The following is a 17,525-nucleotide window of genomic DNA, read 5'->3' on the forward strand; positions in this document are numbered from 1 at the left end:
TCAAAGATTATCTGATAGAAGAGCATCTGAAATAAAAGTAAGCAAATGTTTTCCAGTTTATTAAAAAAGAGGGATACAGAAGTACACAGAATAAAAAAAAAAGAAAGAAAGAACTACATATGATGAAAAGGCTCAAAAACATGTTGGGAGCACAATCCAGGATTGTAACAGTCACTCTTGTACCTGTAAAAAACATTGCATAAGAATTTCATTAGAAGTTCATTAAAGAATACTTATGCTTTTCTTTATTGTGTGTTGTGTGTGTGCACGTTTAAGTTAGATATAACCAAAATTTCAAACTACAGACACAAAGAGTGTCTCACACAAACACTCCTTGTCCCACATTTACACTTAGGTCTGGAAATTTTTTGGACAACAAAAAAACTGAAGGTAAGTAGACCCACAAACAAGCAGCAATTGACCGGGGCTGCAGTAAATTCCTGGCAGAACATTTCAAGGGAAATGTCACTGACTGCCCGAAGTCCTCCAAGTATTAAAAACAACCCTTGTATTTACTTTTCTGCCTCTGAAAATGAGGCACTGTGTATAAAAATGACTGTAATTCCTGAACAGTTAACACAATACCCCTTGAATTAAAGCTGAATGCCTGCATTTCAGATTGTTTGATTAAAAATCCACTGTGGTGGTGCACGGAGGAAATCCCTGTTAAACTGGATCCCGTTGGTGTGTTTACAGGGCGCTGCAGTGCTCTGCCGGGCCGACTGGGGGCGGTCTGTGATTGCGTCACTGCGTCAGAGGAAAGGGGAGGAGCAAAGATGGCGCTTGCAAATCTTGCGTTCCTGTTGTTTTGTTTAGCTTTATTTTGGCAGCAAATTACCGCCTCCAGGCTTGTTTCTGAGCCGTGTTATAAACCCATCAGAGACCACAGACCGGACTCTGTCAAGTAGGTGAACATTTTGACCTCCAGCTTGTTTCCCTCAGAGAGGAGGAGAGTGAGGAAATGTGTCAGCCTTCGGTATCTTATCCAAAAGTTGGAGACAGTATCTGTTAATAATATGGAAATAACTTGGTGTAGTAATATCACGTTAACTTATTAGTTAAATGAAAGCTTATTTGCACAATAAGTGAGTTTTCTGTACTTTGCTGCTCTATTGCATTTTTAAAAATAGGTGTTTTTGCAGTATCCTGTATTGTTTTGTGTACTTAGGTCTTCAGGTTACTTTTTCTATTTATATGCATCACGATTATTATAGTTAACTAAAGCTACACTAAAAACTAAAACTAGAAGGAAAAAAAAAAGCATTTTAGTCAACCGAAATAAAAATTGAAGCTAGACTTTGGAAAAAAATTGAAAAAATAAAATGATATACATACACCTGTGTTTAGGAACTGTCTTGTGGTTTTTTTTGTAATTTTGTCAGATTTGTCTGCACAACCTGAGGCTTTGGCGAATATGACTTTCCACAACGTGGTGTAAGTAAGAAAGAAAGAAAGAAACCCCTTTATTAGTGACAGGATGGGGAAATTCAGCGTAGCAGTGGCAAAGGTATTGTACAGAGGAGAAACAGTAACTAGGATACAGTAAAATAAAGTATAAGAGGTAAAATAAAAATTTTAAAGTAGAAAGAATGATAAAAATCCGTATAACCAGTATGTACAGTATAGACAATACCTATTATGGATTTATTAAATTTGGCTCCTAACAAATACCCTCCATATTTTAATAATAAAGACAGCAAAACTGAAACTAATGAAAACCAAACTAATTAAACTGAAATGAGCAATCTGAACCTAGTAATAAATAAAAACTAATTAGATTCAGTTTTAGTTCAGTTTTATCTATAGGACACCAAATCACATCATTCACCTCAAGGGGCTTTATATTGTAGGGTAAAGACCCTACAATAATACAGAGAAAACCCCAACAATCAGGCAACTTGGCAACAGTGGGAAGAAAAAACTTCTTTTTAATGTGAAGAACTAGGCTCAGGGAGGGGCAGCCATCTGCCACGACCGGTTGAGGGTGAGGGGAGGGTGAAAAGAGGTGAATAGAGAAGAAACAGTGCATCATGGGAAGCTCCCCAGCAGCCTAAGCCTATTGCAGCATAACGAAGGGAGGGTTCAGCGTTACCTGATCCAGCCCTAACTATAGGTAGTTAGAAATTATAAAACTGTATGTAGTCAAAAGCGGGAAGGAAAAACTGAGAATTTGTAAGTGAGATAAATCTGGGGTGGCCATGTGTTCCACTTCCTTTTTATCACCACACAGACAGTGTCCCACATTTTGATTGGCTCCAGTTACCTCAACTCACAAGAAACCTTAAAAAGTTTATCCAAGTATTTATCGCTACAGAAACAGCAAGATGAAATTCAGGCAGAACAGCAGGTGAAATAACAGTTAAAGTTTTAACAGTTGTTAAAGTATGTGTACACACATTTGAATACACAAAGAATATTTAATAAGACCATAAAACAAACTTTACCTAATGAGGGCAATGGAAAGGTGTAATTTAAGTCTATTTGGTCTTCACATTATCAGTTCCAGACCTGTAACCCGCACAGATTGTATGTGTTTAAATTTTAAAATTAAAATACATACGTGTCTGCGTGGGTTTTCTCTGGGTACTCCGGTTTCCTCCCACAGTCCAAAGACATGCAGTTACCTAGGTTAGGTTAATTGGTGATTCTAAATTGCCCATAGGTGTGAATGTGAGTGTGAATGGTTGTCTGTGTCTCTGTGTTGGCCCTGCGACAGGCTGGAAACCTGTACGGGGTGTCTCCTGCCTCCCGCCCTATGACAGCTAGCATAGGCTCCGACCCTGAAAATTATAAGCGGAAGAGAATGGATGGACATGCATCACATTACAGCACATGCTTGTACGATGTATCTAGTGGTGGAAAACTATTTCCTTAAGTAAATAAGTAAACCAACAGACATTCACAATCCTGAACTAATTATTGTCAGAAAAGAGAGCTGGAGGTGGCAGAGTTGAAGATGTTAAGATTTTCACTGGGAGTGACCGGAATGAACACGATTTAGAAATGAGTATATCAGCGGGACAGCTCAGGTAAAGAGGCAAGGCTGAGATGGCTTAGACATGTGCAGGGGAGGGATAGTAGATATACTGGACAAACAATGTTGAAATGGAGCTCCCAGGCAGGTAAAGAGGAAGACCACAGAGAAGGTTCATGGATGGAGTGAAGGAGAACATGCAGAGGGTTGGTATGAAAGGACGATGCCAGGGATAGGGTGAGATGGAGGCAGATGATCTGCTGTGGCGACCCCTAAAGGGAGCGGCCAAAAGAACAAAAAGATCAGAAGTACTAATTCTGCTGACTAATTTAATTTTTCCTAGAAGACATTACGACACATTTCTTACAATGTTATTAGATGCAATTTGCTGCTGTAGGTGAGAAAGGTGGTGCTTCATTATGTAAATAAGACAGATAAACAGAACAGTTTTCATTTAAGGTTTTTCTCTTTACCTGAAAAAAAACCTGGATAAGTTTGGTAGCTTCACAGTTAATAAAAGAAACAACTCAGCAGATTGAGGGGGGAAAGATTTAGTGAGTGTGCAAGCAAACTGAATAAAAAGTGCTGCTTTAATCTTTACCAATTTCTTGTTTTACCAGATCATTATGTAAAGTTTTAATTTGAGATGTAGTGGGAATAGTTCAATATTTCCTTTCAAATTATGACAGTTTAAATTGTGCCTTAAAGCTTTAATTTAGTATTTTTCAGCACAGACATTATAATAATGAACAAAGACACAGTAGGATATCCATTTCTATTAAGTCCTCCATTAAATAGTCAGCGGGACTAGTTAATAAAAAAAGTTCACAGCATCACAAACTGAGGAGCATCATTGAGAGTATGAATACATTTCTTGATTCACAGAGGCGACAAATTAACGCATTTTTTGGCCACGAATGGAAAAACTAATTAAACCGATCAGAAGCCCTTTACACAATCCATGTCTGATTATCTGTAATTGCACAAAATTTGACAACTGATGATAATCAGCTAAAGTAAGATAATATACTTGCTGAAGTTCACTGCTCAGCGGTGACGGATATCACCACACAGACATGCAAGTATCCTGTCCGGTTATTAGCACCCACAGGAACTGACAGTCAGTCACAGCAGTTACACTACCCACACACTCCAGAGAGGGGATGATATTAGTCAGACGAGTGAAAACATCTGTGCTTGCTTTAGTAGCAATAATTGCAGCTGATCATCATTTCCCTTTGTTTAGGACACAGGCCCGGCCGCATGTAAAGGTGTCAGAGCTTCCTCCGTCATGGGACTGGAGGAACATTGACGGGAAGAATTATGTGAGCATCACAAGGAACCAACACATCCCCCAGTACTGTGGCTCCTGCTGGGCCATGGGAGCCACCAGTGCGCTAGCTGGTAACCATGACAACAAAGGGATGGAGGAAAATTATAATAGAGAAATGGATAGAGGGCATATTGTCATGTGAATTGAAAATGACTAAATTTAGTGGTCTATGGAGGAGCAGCCACTCCACTGCCTCCTACTAATGTGTGTTGTTCTTGTCCCTTTTTGTCCAAGACCGCATCAACATCAAGCGTGGAGGAGCGTGGCCGTCAGCGTACCTGTCCGTACAGAACGTGATAGACTGCGGCAGGGCGGGTTCCTGTTATGGAGGCGACCACCTGAGAGTCTACGCTTACGCACACGAAAGAGGCATTCCTGATGAAACCTGCAACAACTATCAAGCCAAAAACCAAAGTAAAGAAATATTATGTTTCTATTGTATTTGATCACTGTTAAGTTATCAAAAGTATGTAGGCCATCTTCCCTTTTATTGATTAGTTCCAATCATTGATGGATAATGTTCCTTAAGATTACTGACATAAAAAAATAATCCATTACAGCATTACATACTGAGAAATTTAACACAAAACATTATAGGTTAATTTGTGATGCTAAGTTACACTGTAGGTCTGTCAGAGTCTGTGGTTTTCTGTCTCTCTGTGTTAGCCCTATGATGGACTGGCAGTCTATCCAGGCCATACCCCACCTTTCACCCAGTGTCAGCTACATTTGATTAACCACTTATCAAACTCAGGGTTGGGAGCTGGAGCCTAATCCAGCTGGCACACCATGGACAGGTTGCCAGTCCTGCAAGGCAGACAACCAGAACACACTATCACATTCATTTGGAATCATCAGTTAACCTAGCAAGCATGTCTTTGGACTGTGGCAGGAAGCCATGCCACTTCATACGGTGTGCAGAAAAAGCCCAAGCTGCCTGCTAGATTTGAAATCAGGACCTCCTTGCTGTGAAATGATGGTGCTAATCACTGCGCCTCTGTACCATCCTAGAGTAGGCTGCAGCCCTGAAACTCTTCAGTGAAATCATCACAATTAAGTTTGACCCTTTTTAATGTTTCATAGCAGCAGGAAAAGTTTGTGGATTTCCTCAGCATTACTGAAACATTTGTGGGTGTAAGCTGATGAGGACAGACAGTTGCAAAGGAAGGAAATGAGCAGCAAGGGAAAACTAAAACTAAAACTTCAAACTGAAGCAGAAAGTAACAAAAGCCAGTTATAGTTAGCGTTACTCTTCCCTGAGACATGAAGAGTAACGCTAACCATGACTACCGAGACAGCAGGAAATGGAGAAAGTGAAAGCACAAAGCGGTACAGCAGAACCAGCAGAAAACCAGGACCATGACTCTATCACCCTGGCGGAGGGTGCAAATACAATTCTCTTCTCTGTGACCACGCTAGCTCACCTGACTGACACAAAATATTCCACATGCTGATTTGAGCCTTGAAAGTTTACCCAAAATGCACTTTTTGTAGGTTCCCTTATGAAAATTCACTATGGTTTCCTATGGTTTTTATGCAGTAACAAACCATGGTTTCTCCACTGAATTATCAGAAAACAGGATGTTTCTGGTTACTTTAGATCACTGATGTTAAGTTGATAGTACTTTGTTGTGCTATATCTCATGATGTTCAGAGTTGTTTCTATGGGGACACTTGGGTGTAAAATAGATTTGGTTGTAGTTTATAATAGAGCTGGCCTGTTGCCAGTTTGCCCACGTGTCCTCCCCTGTATCTTCCCCCATTTCCTGTCTCTCTTCACTTTCAACAAAAAACCTCTGTGGCCAAAAAAGTACATGGATGCACTGCTGCTACATAATTACATGCTGGGTATTCACAATTCTATCTTAGTGCAAAAAAAACAGCAGAATATTATCACCACATTTGAGGCTTTCATATTTCTCCCATATTAGCTTCTCTTCACTGGCCCCCCGTTATATTCAGAATTGAATTTAAAATCCTTCTTATATACAAAATCTTGAATAATCAGGTCCTGTCATGTTGTTGTGGTGGAAACGGGAGAACCCAAATGCAGGACGTGATACAATAGAGCTAAAGCTCAAACAAGATTTATTTACTGGAGGCTCACAAGTCAAAAAATAACAAAATCTCAACCAGGGCAAGAACAAAGAACAGAAGGAAGCCTGGGAGAAACCAAGGGGGCCAAAACGCTAGACAGGGAATACACAGCTAGGGGGAAACGCAGACGACACCACAACAAAGAACAGAGAAAACCTGAGGGCTTAAATACACACAAGGAAATCAGGGAGAGTGGAAACAACAGGTGAACCAAATGAAACTAATAACACAGTGGAAGCAAAACTAAACACAAAGCACAGGGAACACGAGGCTGTCAAACTGGAAGTGACTCACCACGATGCACACGCAGACTTAACAGAACACGAGGACTAGGATACACAGAGGGAACCTAAACACCACATAAGGAACCACCCAAAGGGAGACTAAACATGAGGACAAAAGGTCAGGACACAGGGACACAGGAACACAGGGAAGACCAGAGCAAAGGGAAACCAGAAAAACATACAAATAACTAATAACAGAACACTTAACAAAAACAAACTAAGGATCTAAACTGTGAGAAAAGCCAAGAAACACAACCCAAACAATACAACAAAACAGAACTTCACAAAAGAACTCAAAACACTGGGCCACCGGCCCAGGACATGACATAAAGACTTCATGGAAACCTCCTATTTTTGTCCATGATATGCAGTACACATTTGGAATTACACTCAATTCAATTTTATTTATATAGCACCAATAGACAACAACAGTCGCCTCCAGACACTTTATATTGTGAGGTAAAGATTCTGCAATATTAGAAAGAAACTCCGACAATTAGACGACCCCCTGTGAACAAGCATTTGGCAGCAGTGAAGAAGAAACACTCAGTGCATCATGAGAAGCCCCAGCAGCCTAGGGCTATTGCACCATAATTAAGGGACAGTCCGGGGGTCACTTGATCCAGCCCTATCGGCTTCATCAAAAAGGAAATCTTTATACCTAAACTTTAAAAATAGAGAGGGTGTCTGTCTCCCAAATCCAAACTGGGAGTTGCTTCAACAGAAGAGGGGCCTGAAAGCTGAAGGCTCTGCTTCAACTCCAACGAGCCACAAAGTTCTATCAGAATTTATTCAAAAAATTTCAAGTTTACAGACAGAATGACACACATGCACACAAACACTACCAACAGCATAATCTCCTTGGATGAGGTAATTGCATCTCTCCACAACCTGTAAATAAAAAAAAAAAAGTAGCACACATATTTGTGCAAACACAAGACTTAATTTACAATAACTGAATTCACCTATAAAAGCATGACAGCAACCACAGCTACATTATGGTATCATATACAAATACTTTTAAAGCAGCAGTCCTATTGCTGTTGAAGCTCATGTTCAAGTATTTCATAAGTGAGCTATTTAAAGTGTTGCTACCATAGTTACAGTTCGACATTAAAAGTCACAAATGTGATTCTGGTCGAGATTTAATATTTTTTCAGAGATCCTGCTGCTTGAGCCGATGTCTGGCATGGTGAGATGTCTCAGTCACTCTCATCAGGAAAGAAGATCACATCTGATGACAGGCCATACTGCATGATGTCTCAGTCGATGGATGTAGTGCACATTTTTGGTGCACTACTTTTATGGTGGGCGTGTGATGGTGTTCTAGGAGTGATTTTTAACAGTGCGGCAAAGCAGCAAAAACGAGATTAAATCTCAACAAGTGGTGTTAGTTTAAATTTTCCACTGTAAAGAGATAAGGATAAGTAAATTGTTGTGCAAGAGAAGTGTAAACTCCCCTTTCCAGAACTGCAGCCCCATGCAGGGGAGAAAGGGAGAGCAGACAGCTGCGTGATCAGGTGGGAAAATGAGAGGAGACAAAGAGAGCAAACAAGAGCCAATCAGTGATGATTAAAGAAAGGAAAGAGATGGGCTTTTCACTGCAAAGCCCATCCCACACTTATGAAGTGTAGCCAATTCTTACTGCCAGCGTACGTGGCCGATCTCACTGATGCTCCGGTACCTGAACAGGAGCAAGAATCTGTACAACCAGACTCCAAAATATGGGGGGGGGGGGGGGGGGGGGGGGGGGGAATTAGAGGCGATTAAAGCAGCAAATTACCATCCATGAGTTTGGAGTGAGATATTCAGCTCTCATGGATGAATGTGACAATTTGGTGTCCACAATTTTGGCCCTTTAGAATAATTGTCAGACTGGTTGTGGGAAGCTGTAGTTCTAGGCTGTATTTTAAATTGCTAGTTTTAACATCATATGTTTTGGCAGGTTTGCTACTTTGAAGAGAAAAGTAACTGACATTGCCTCCAACTAAGTAAATTTCTAATATTAATTTTAAAAGTTACGTTCCTTACCTGTAACACTGCATTAAAAAAACAAGGCATACATTCACTGGCCACTGGGTTGTTCCCCTTTTTGCTTCAAGAGCTGCTTTAATTCTTCGTGACATAAATTCTGCTGGAAGATGCTGGAAGTATTCTTCAGAAATTTTGGTCCATATTGACATGACAGAATCACACAGTTACTGCAGATTTGATGGCTGCACAACAATGGGTGTGATTACACTGTGGCCATGAAGGGATGGACATGGTCAGCAACAGTACTCGGGTAGGCTGTGACATTTTAAAAATGCACAGTTGGTACCCAAGGATCCAAAATGTGCCAAGAAAGTATGCTTCACAACTACTGATACAAAGCAGGATGGCTCTATGCTTTCATGTTGTTTACACCAAATTCTGACTATACCATTCAAGTTACTGTTGCCTTCCTATCAGCTCAAAGTAGTCTTTCTCCTGTGACAGACATTTTCACTCAGAGAACTGCTGTTTATTGGATATTTTCTCTTTTCTGTACCATTTGCTATAAACCCTAGAGATGGTTGTGTGAGAAATTCCCAGTAGATCAGTAGTTTCTGAAATCAGGCCAGCCCATCTGGCACCAACAACCATGCCACGTTCACCGTCACTTAAATCACTTTTCTTCCACATTCTTCAACTTCAGCTGGTCTCTATGACCATGTCTACATGTCTAAATTCGTTGAGCTGCTGGCATATGATTATATACCTGTTTTAACAAACAGTTGAATAGGTTTACCTAATAAAGTGACCAGGCAACTGTAAATGAGTAGGGAACTAAGCAGTCGCTGAACTGTAAATCATCTACTTCATTTGTTGTAGAGTGTGAGCTGTTTAACCAGTGTGGGACATGCTCCTTCTTTGAGTCGTGCGCTGTTGTGAAGAATTACACCGTGTGGAAAGTTGGAGACTACGGAGAAGTTTCTGGCAGAGACGAGATGAAAGCTGAAATTTTTACCAACGGGCCCATCAGGTAGAGTAAGTCATCCTCCGAAGTCATTTCTCACTTTTCATCCACCTACATCTTCTGCTTGAAGGAGGATATTCTGCCTGAGATTTTCACAGAGCAGCTCTTCTCTTAGGGAAGTTTTTTTTTTTATCAGTGAATGAATATTTAATGATTCTTAAAACCTTGGAGAAAGATAACAGCTCTGAGTGTCATTTTATTCCACTCAGAGAAAGCTTACACTCAAATTTAAAGCCTTTATGTATTGAAAACATCAGACTATATATATATATATATATATATATATATATATATATATATATATATATATATTACACCTTGAATCCCCTTTTCTAAACACAGCTGAGCTTTTTGTCTTTTTGTGTGCTTTTATATTTTACATTAGCTGTTAGTCTTTTAGTGAAGGTTTGGTTTTGACAGCTTTATATTATCTTTAAATTAATTCATGCCGTATTAACAAGGTCTGTAAAAGTTTCATTGTGCTCTTGTAATACCTGCAGATAAGGAATATTAACCTTTTTTTAAACAGTTGAAATGTAAGAGCACTAATAAAATTAAAACAAGATTTGGGGCCTGTGTGTATATATATCACTGTCATGTCTTCGCTCAGCTGGGGCAAAGAGAGTGGGTTTAGTAAAGGTATTTATTGCTTAGCATAATGGTTCAGATAACAAGTTAATAATATGGAGATGGATTCATTCAGCCATTTTCAGCTGAACTGACCACTCAAAGCTCTACATCCTGCCAGCCACATTTACCCATTCACATTGTTTAATGATATTTAAGGATGTGATCGATGTCACATCCACATCTAAGGTCAGTCTACAATCAACAAATAATGTGACATGCATATTTTTGGACCATAACCAGTAGGTTTGGAAATCTGTCTAGGATGATTTCCAGTTGCCTCCTGGGTGAGGTGTTGCAGGAAGACTGGGAGGAGACCTTGAGGCATACATTGGAGAGATTATGTCATGGAAGCGACTCAGTTTCCCCCTGAATGAGCTGGAGGCTGTGACTGGAAAGAGGGAGGTCTGAGTATCTCTGCTGACTGCTGCTAACAGCTAAAGAGCTGCTCTCTATCCAAATAGTATTCCATGTCTTAACAGAATAAGATAACTAACTGTGAGGGTGTGAGTGAGCAGTGCAGAGTTTTTAGGCACCAGAACAAGTGCCTCAGAAAAAACAGTACTTGCTTAAGGCTTTAATATTAACTTTAAATTACTTGCTTATAACTGTGACCCAAGAGGCAGACTGCTCATATTAAAATCACTGTTTAACATCGATACTGCATTTAAATAAGGTGACAGCAACGAGGTGAGTTTGCTAAATGGTCAGCCAGACTGGGGGCTGGGTACTTGAATCACAGGGACTGCAGGATCTACACATGATGAAAAGGCTCAAAAGATTGGACACACTGTGAGCACAAGCCAGGATTGTAAGTCATTTTTGTACCTGTAAAAACATTGCATAAGAATTTCAAGTTCATTAAAAGGATACTTATTATGCTTTTCTTTATTTTCTGTCGTGTCTGTACCTACCTGTGTGTACGTGTCTATATGTGTCTATACGTGTGTGTGTGTGTCTAAATGCAGGACAAACTGGCACGTTGAAAAAAGTCAAAGCAAAACAAAAATTCAAAAACCAGAAAGTCAAAAATAAATCAGTCGAAACAACTTATTCAGCAGTTGAATCTGACAAAGGGAGAAATAGGAATGCAATCACTATTCACGTTATTAATGTAGGTACACATTTAGCTGCTCATTAAAATTATTATTAAGCAATCATGTGATAGCAACTCAGTGCATTTAGTCATGTAGACATCGTCAAGATGATGTGCTGAAGTTCAAATTGAGCATCAGAATGAGGAAGAAAGGTGATTTAAAATGACTGAACATGGCATGGTTGTTGGTACCTGATGTGCTGGTTTGCTGTGATTGTTTCCGGTGCAACCATCTCAGGGTTTATGGGCAATAGTCCAAAAAAGATTTTTAAAAATTCAGTGAGCGACAATTTTCTGGGTGAAAATGCCTTGTTGTTGTCAGACTACTTTGAGCTGTTATTTGACAATAAATCAAATAACCACTCATTACAACCCAGTTATGCAGAAGAGCATCTCTGAATGCATAACACATCAAACCTTGAAGCTGGTCTTCTGTGGCTGCAGCAGCAGAAGACCACACTGGGTGCCCCTCCTAAAAGCAGGAACCCAAGGCTACAGTTTGCACAGGCAAAATTGGACAATAGAAGATTGAAAAATGTTGCAGTCTCAATTTTTGCTGCAACATTTGGATGGTAGTAAACAACATGAAAGCACTGGCCCATCCTACCTTCTGTCACCAGGTCAGGCCTGCGATGGTAGTGTAATGCAGTGGGAGATACAGCAACTGAAGTGCTACAGCCGACCTGAGTATTGTTGCCAATACTGTCCATTATTTTATGACCACAGTGTGCCCATCTTCTGATGGCTGCTTCCAGTAGGATAACACACTATGCCACAAAACTAACATCATTGGTTTCTTGAACATAACAGTGGATTCAAATGGCCTCCATAGTCATCAGACCTCAATCCAATAGAGCACTACTGGGATGTGGTGGAATGGGAGATTGATGGATGTGAAACCATCAAATCTGGATCAACTATGTGATGCTGTCATGTCACATGTCATACATGCCACAAAGAATGAAGGCAGTTCTGAAGGCAAAAGGTGGTTGAAGCCAGTAATAACAAAGTGTACCTAATTAAGTGACCGGAAAGCGTGTGTATACACACAGAAGTCTAATTGAAAAACAGGACACAGGTGCGTGTAGAACAAAGGCGGAAACATTGGGCCTTATTCACAAACAGTGTGCACCCACAATCCTGTGCATAAAGTGATTCATATTTACTAACATATGCACAGTGATAACAACAAAATATGCTGGTGTGCACGTTTCATGAATCCAACTGTAATTTGGCATAGGCACTTATTTTTTGCACCGGGTAAGAACGTTTCCACGCACACATTACTGTAGTAAATGAGGCCCAATAAACAGCAGGTGAAAGCAATCAGGGAGGTGTAGACCATCACAAAGGAGGGAAAAGGCATGAAGTAAAACTGGACACTACAGTGAAGTAGACTTGACAGTAAAACAGGAAATAATCAAAGACAACTAATATTAAGACATGAATGGTCAAAGAAATCAGGGACAAGGATACATAGAAGGCACAAGCACATAAATGAGAGAGTGGGAGACAGTGGGGAGACTAGAATAAGAATAAAATCAGGGCACGAACTGAAATGCAGTAATATATATATATATATATATATATATATATTTAAAAAAAAAGGAACATATACAGAATAACTGTAATGTCAAAACAGAAAAAAACTCACCCACAAGAAGCAAAACTAGAACAGCAGTGAATCCAAACAGGAGCCAAAAATAAAAAAAATAGAAGAACTGAAGGTCAGCATAACAGTTTAAATGCAATCAAAACAAGAATCCAAAATTCACAGGCCACAAAAACAGCTCGTTTCAGACAGCGGATGACCCGAGAAGCTGCACCAAGGACCACTTTAAGAAAAATAAGGATTTTTTTTTTTTTAACCATCGAGTCTAAGAATAAAAATATGGAACTGGAGATAAGCATAATGCGTCCACTTCAATGTGTCAAAAGGATGCAATAATATCTATGTAAGACAATCAAGTTTCACAAAGGTCCATCAGTAAAAATTGTATTTATTAACATCTGACTGCAGATTCAAAGTAGAAGACTGCGAGCAAAACTTTGCACTTAAAGTTCCCACACTACATTATAGACATTTATGATGCAAGTACAAATTTTGAGCCTGCTGTAAAAGCCAACGCATAGCTAAAAATGACCGCAATTTGAGCCCACATAAATGCTCTAAGATTTAGCATTACATTTTAGTAATGAAGGAAAATGGCAACATAAATTTTCTTGTCTTTCAGTTGTGCGTTGATGGCGACTGATGGCCTGGAGCGATACGCTGGAGGGATTTTCTCCGAGTTTCACCCTCTCTCTCTGCCAAATCACATTGTGTCTGTAGCTGGGTGGGGCGTGGGCGAAGATGGGATTGAGTACTGGATCGTCAGGAACTCCTGGGGAGAGTTCTGGGTTGGTTTTTCACGACAGCCTGTGCTCACTCTGTGCTTAATCAGCTCTGTAAACTAAATTCACAAGTTCTTATTAATTTTGTTTTTGGCTGAGCTGAAGCAGAAAATGTTTTTAGGAATTTTTTTTTTTTTCATACCTTTTAATTTCTCAGACTTACAGGCAGAGTAAATAATATTGTTTTGTTTGTTTTCTCCTTTTCAGGGGGAACACGGCTGGGCGAGAATTGTCACCAGTGCCTTTAAAGGAGGAAAAGGCAACTGGTTCAACCTGGGCATTGAGAAAAACTGTGCATATGGAGACCCTGTTGTAACATAGATGCTTAATTGAATTGATCAAGCTTCATCATTTTTTGCTTATTGATATAACTGTGGACAGTTTGGAAAGTTCAACGCTTGAGAGAAAAACTCTTTCTGTGCACTATGCATGAACAACAATTTGCTGTTTTATGTGGGTTTATTTTTTTTAAAGTGCTTCTTGGCTGAGAGCAGTAATGTCCTGAAGGCAGTTCAATCCAAGAAATTGTTTAGTACACATCCCCCTGTAAAAGCCTCAGTCATAACATGTTATTTATGGACTTTGGTTTTTGCATGAAATAAACAGTAATACAAAGTAACAGTGCACTCAGCTCAGAATCTTAAACATCTACAGAGTGTCTGATCTTAATAATAATTAAAAAAATTAAATACCAGCTCTCACTAAAGTATACTTAGTGTTTATTAAAGAGCAGGAAGAACGTGTTTCTGCTGTAAGCTGTCATCAGCACCATCAGCTTAAAGAAGTGCCTTGCATTTGGGATTTGCAGTATTTACAGGTTATCTGAGGATCAAGCTCAGAATATGTGTGTTCAATTCAGAGGAAGGGGCTGTAGCAATAAGATATTTGTAGATGGTTTAGATAGAGCAAACAATGTAGAAAAAGATTTATTAAAAATAATTTGTTAGCCCCTAAACCTCCCTCTAAGAGGGACTTCAAATGCTCTTAAACATCACCTTTAAGAAATAATAAAAAAAAATAAAATAAAGATTCACATCACTAAATTGTGACTAAAAGGGATTGTTTTTGCATCCTCACATTGGAAAGAAGTTCAAAGTTAAAAATACTCTTGTAGAACCAAATATGTGATCTACTTGTTGAAATCAACATATGGGTTAGTATACAACTAAAAAAAGATTTTAAAATGTGCTAGATACCAAGACCCTGACTGCTGTTAGGTACAGGGAGTCACTGTCAAGTCAATTTTATTTATATAGCACGTTTTAAAACAACAGAGGTTGACCGAAAGTGCAGGTCCAGACCTCATACTGGTGCAGTGGGCCCTGGATTCCTCCTGGTGCAGGACTGTGCCCAGCCTCATGTGGGCAGAGTGTGTAAACAAATCATGGCTTTTGATATCACTGACTGGCCCTCACATTCTCCAGACCTGAATCCAATCAAAAACCTCTGGGACATTATAGAACAGTGCATCCGACCCCACCACATAGTGCCACACACTGCCGAGTTTACTGATTCCGTGATCCAGATTTGGGAGGAGATCTCCCAGGACAGCGTCCAATTTTTGTTGAGACTTATTTGGAACAAATCCAGGATATTCAATTCAATTCAATTTTATTTATATAGCACCAAACCACAACAAACAGTCGCCTCAAGGTGCTTTGTATTGTGGGTAAAGACCCTACAATAATATCTGGAATATTTTTACATTTTGGACTAAATTATAGCATGCCAATAAATACATGTGTGTCTAATGATGTGTCCCAATTCTCAGTGTGGCCTCTGGGAAACTGAGTTTGACACCCTTGAGTTACACCTTGAAAACAAGGTTCAGTTGCCGTGCAGGGTGGAAATCAGTCCAAGCAGAAATCGTTCCTTTATTAATGGACTAATTAAGTGACTTTCAGTGTATTCATTAAATGATTCTTCAAGGTTAAAAACATTTACTATAAAATTGCTACATAATTTTCAATTCACAGAACTTTGCATTTATAATACTGAACCTGTGTGAATATTAATAATAGTGATTTAAGTAAGCAGCAAGACTAAGAATAGGAAAAATATTCTGATAGAAAAACATTTCATTTAATAGTCATTTAGTTGTAACAATGCCTGTATTTTGATATACATTCATTAGGTATTATTAGGTTTTGTATTATGGGACTTACATCTTATACACCCAGGTAAAACATACTAAGCTTGTACGTCATGTCATTTTCAACAACTCCTAGGGCCTAGAAGGAAGCTTCTGTTCATTGACTCAATTTTAAATCCAAAATGGAATTTAAAATATTTCTCCTCACATACAAAATTCTGAGTGATCAGACCACATTATCTTAAAGGCCTAAGAACACCATACTGTCCTAGCAGAGCACTTTGCTTTCTAGAGTTTCTCCACTCACCTCCTTTCGCTCCCGATGCCACTCTCACATGTCACTCATTTCTGTCTCCTGTAGTTCGTGTTTTGAGCTGTTTTTTGTTCTAGTCTCTTTCTTGTCTCTTTCCTTTTTTGCATCATGATGCATCAAATGTTTTCTACTGGTAAAAAGTCTGGACTGCAGGCAGGCCTGATCTGTCGCCGCCTTACCATCAGAGAAGCAGGCTTTTGAATTGAATGCTGATAACAAGCTGGATGGTCCCTCTCCTCTTTAGAGGAGGACGCAGCATCCGTGTTTCCCAAAAAGAATTTCGAATTTCAATTTGTCTGATTATAAAACAGTTTTCCACTTTGCCTCAGTCCATTTTAAATGAGCTTTGGCCCAAACAAGATGGCAGCGTTTCTGGATCATGCTCACATCTGGCTTCTTCTTTGCATGACAAAACATTAACCTGCATGTGTGGATGGCACATTCACTGACAATGATTCCTGGAAGTGTTCCTGAGCCCATGCATTGATTTCCATGATGGAATCATGCTTGTTTTTAATGCTGTGCCATTCAGAGGTCTGAAGATCACGGACATCCAGCATTGATTGTAAGCCTTGTACCTTAAACACAAAGATTTGTCCAGTTTCTCTGAATCTTTGGATGATATTGTAGATGATGAGATATCCAAAGTCTTTGCAATTTCACTCTGAGGAACATTATTTTGAAATTGTAGATGCAGTTTTTTGCAGATTGGTGAACCTCTGCCTATCTTTACTTATAAGAAACTGAGGTGTTCTCTTTGTACCCAATCATGTTGCTGACTTGTTGCCAGTTAATCTAATTAGTTATAAAATGTTCCTCCAGCTGTTTAGTAGCACTTACTTTTCCAGCTTTTTGTTCCCCCCATCCCAACTTTTTTGAGACACGTTGTTGCTGTCAAATTCAAAACGATCCAGCATTTTTCATGGCATAGAAAATGTCTGTTTAAACATTTGATATGTATAATATGTATAACTTAATGAAACAAGATGTATAACATGTTAATCTGTGAGATGTGCTGGCTAATGGATTTTGTTACTATGGCAATAGTATCTGTCTTGTAATTAAACTCAGCTAATTACTGTTCCTTTTAGTCATTCATTTTTCATATTTTAGAAAAAAAACTAATGAAAAAATGTTTTTACCGTAGACATTTAGATCGATATGTGGTACAGTTTGCTTATTGTGACCTTTGAGCTTAACCACATTCAGACCTTTTCATTTAAATAAATATTCTAACACAGAATTAGAGAAAAGTTTTAACCTGGACAGATGACCTTCTCCTGAATTCAATTTTGAGCTTGAAATAACTCAATCTGC

At 39.2% G+C, this 17,525-nt stretch overlaps 1 protein-coding gene across 1 annotated transcript; it reads left to right on the plus strand.

Moving 5' to 3' along the window:
• Nucleotides 1–764: 764 nt before the first annotated feature.
• LOC115796250 (cathepsin Z) lies at nucleotides 765–17,260 on the plus strand. The gene is made up of 6 exons (XM_030752566.1): nucleotides 765–904; nucleotides 4,221–4,378; nucleotides 4,542–4,721; nucleotides 9,542–9,692; nucleotides 13,644–13,809; nucleotides 14,011–17,260. The coding sequence occupies exons 1-6, from the start codon at nucleotides 777–779 to the stop codon at nucleotides 14,122–14,124; spliced, it is 897 nt and encodes a 298-aa protein (XP_030608426.1). The 5' UTR covers nucleotides 765–776; the 3' UTR covers nucleotides 14,125–17,260.
• The last annotated feature ends 265 nt before the right edge of the window (nucleotides 17,261–17,525 follow it).

This window comes from Archocentrus centrarchus, chromosome 17 (genome assembly GCF_007364275.1).
Source record: "Archocentrus centrarchus isolate MPI-CPG fArcCen1 chromosome 17, fArcCen1, whole genome shotgun sequence".
NCBI classification, from domain to species: Eukaryota; Metazoa; Chordata; class Actinopteri; order Cichliformes; family Cichlidae; genus Archocentrus; species Archocentrus centrarchus.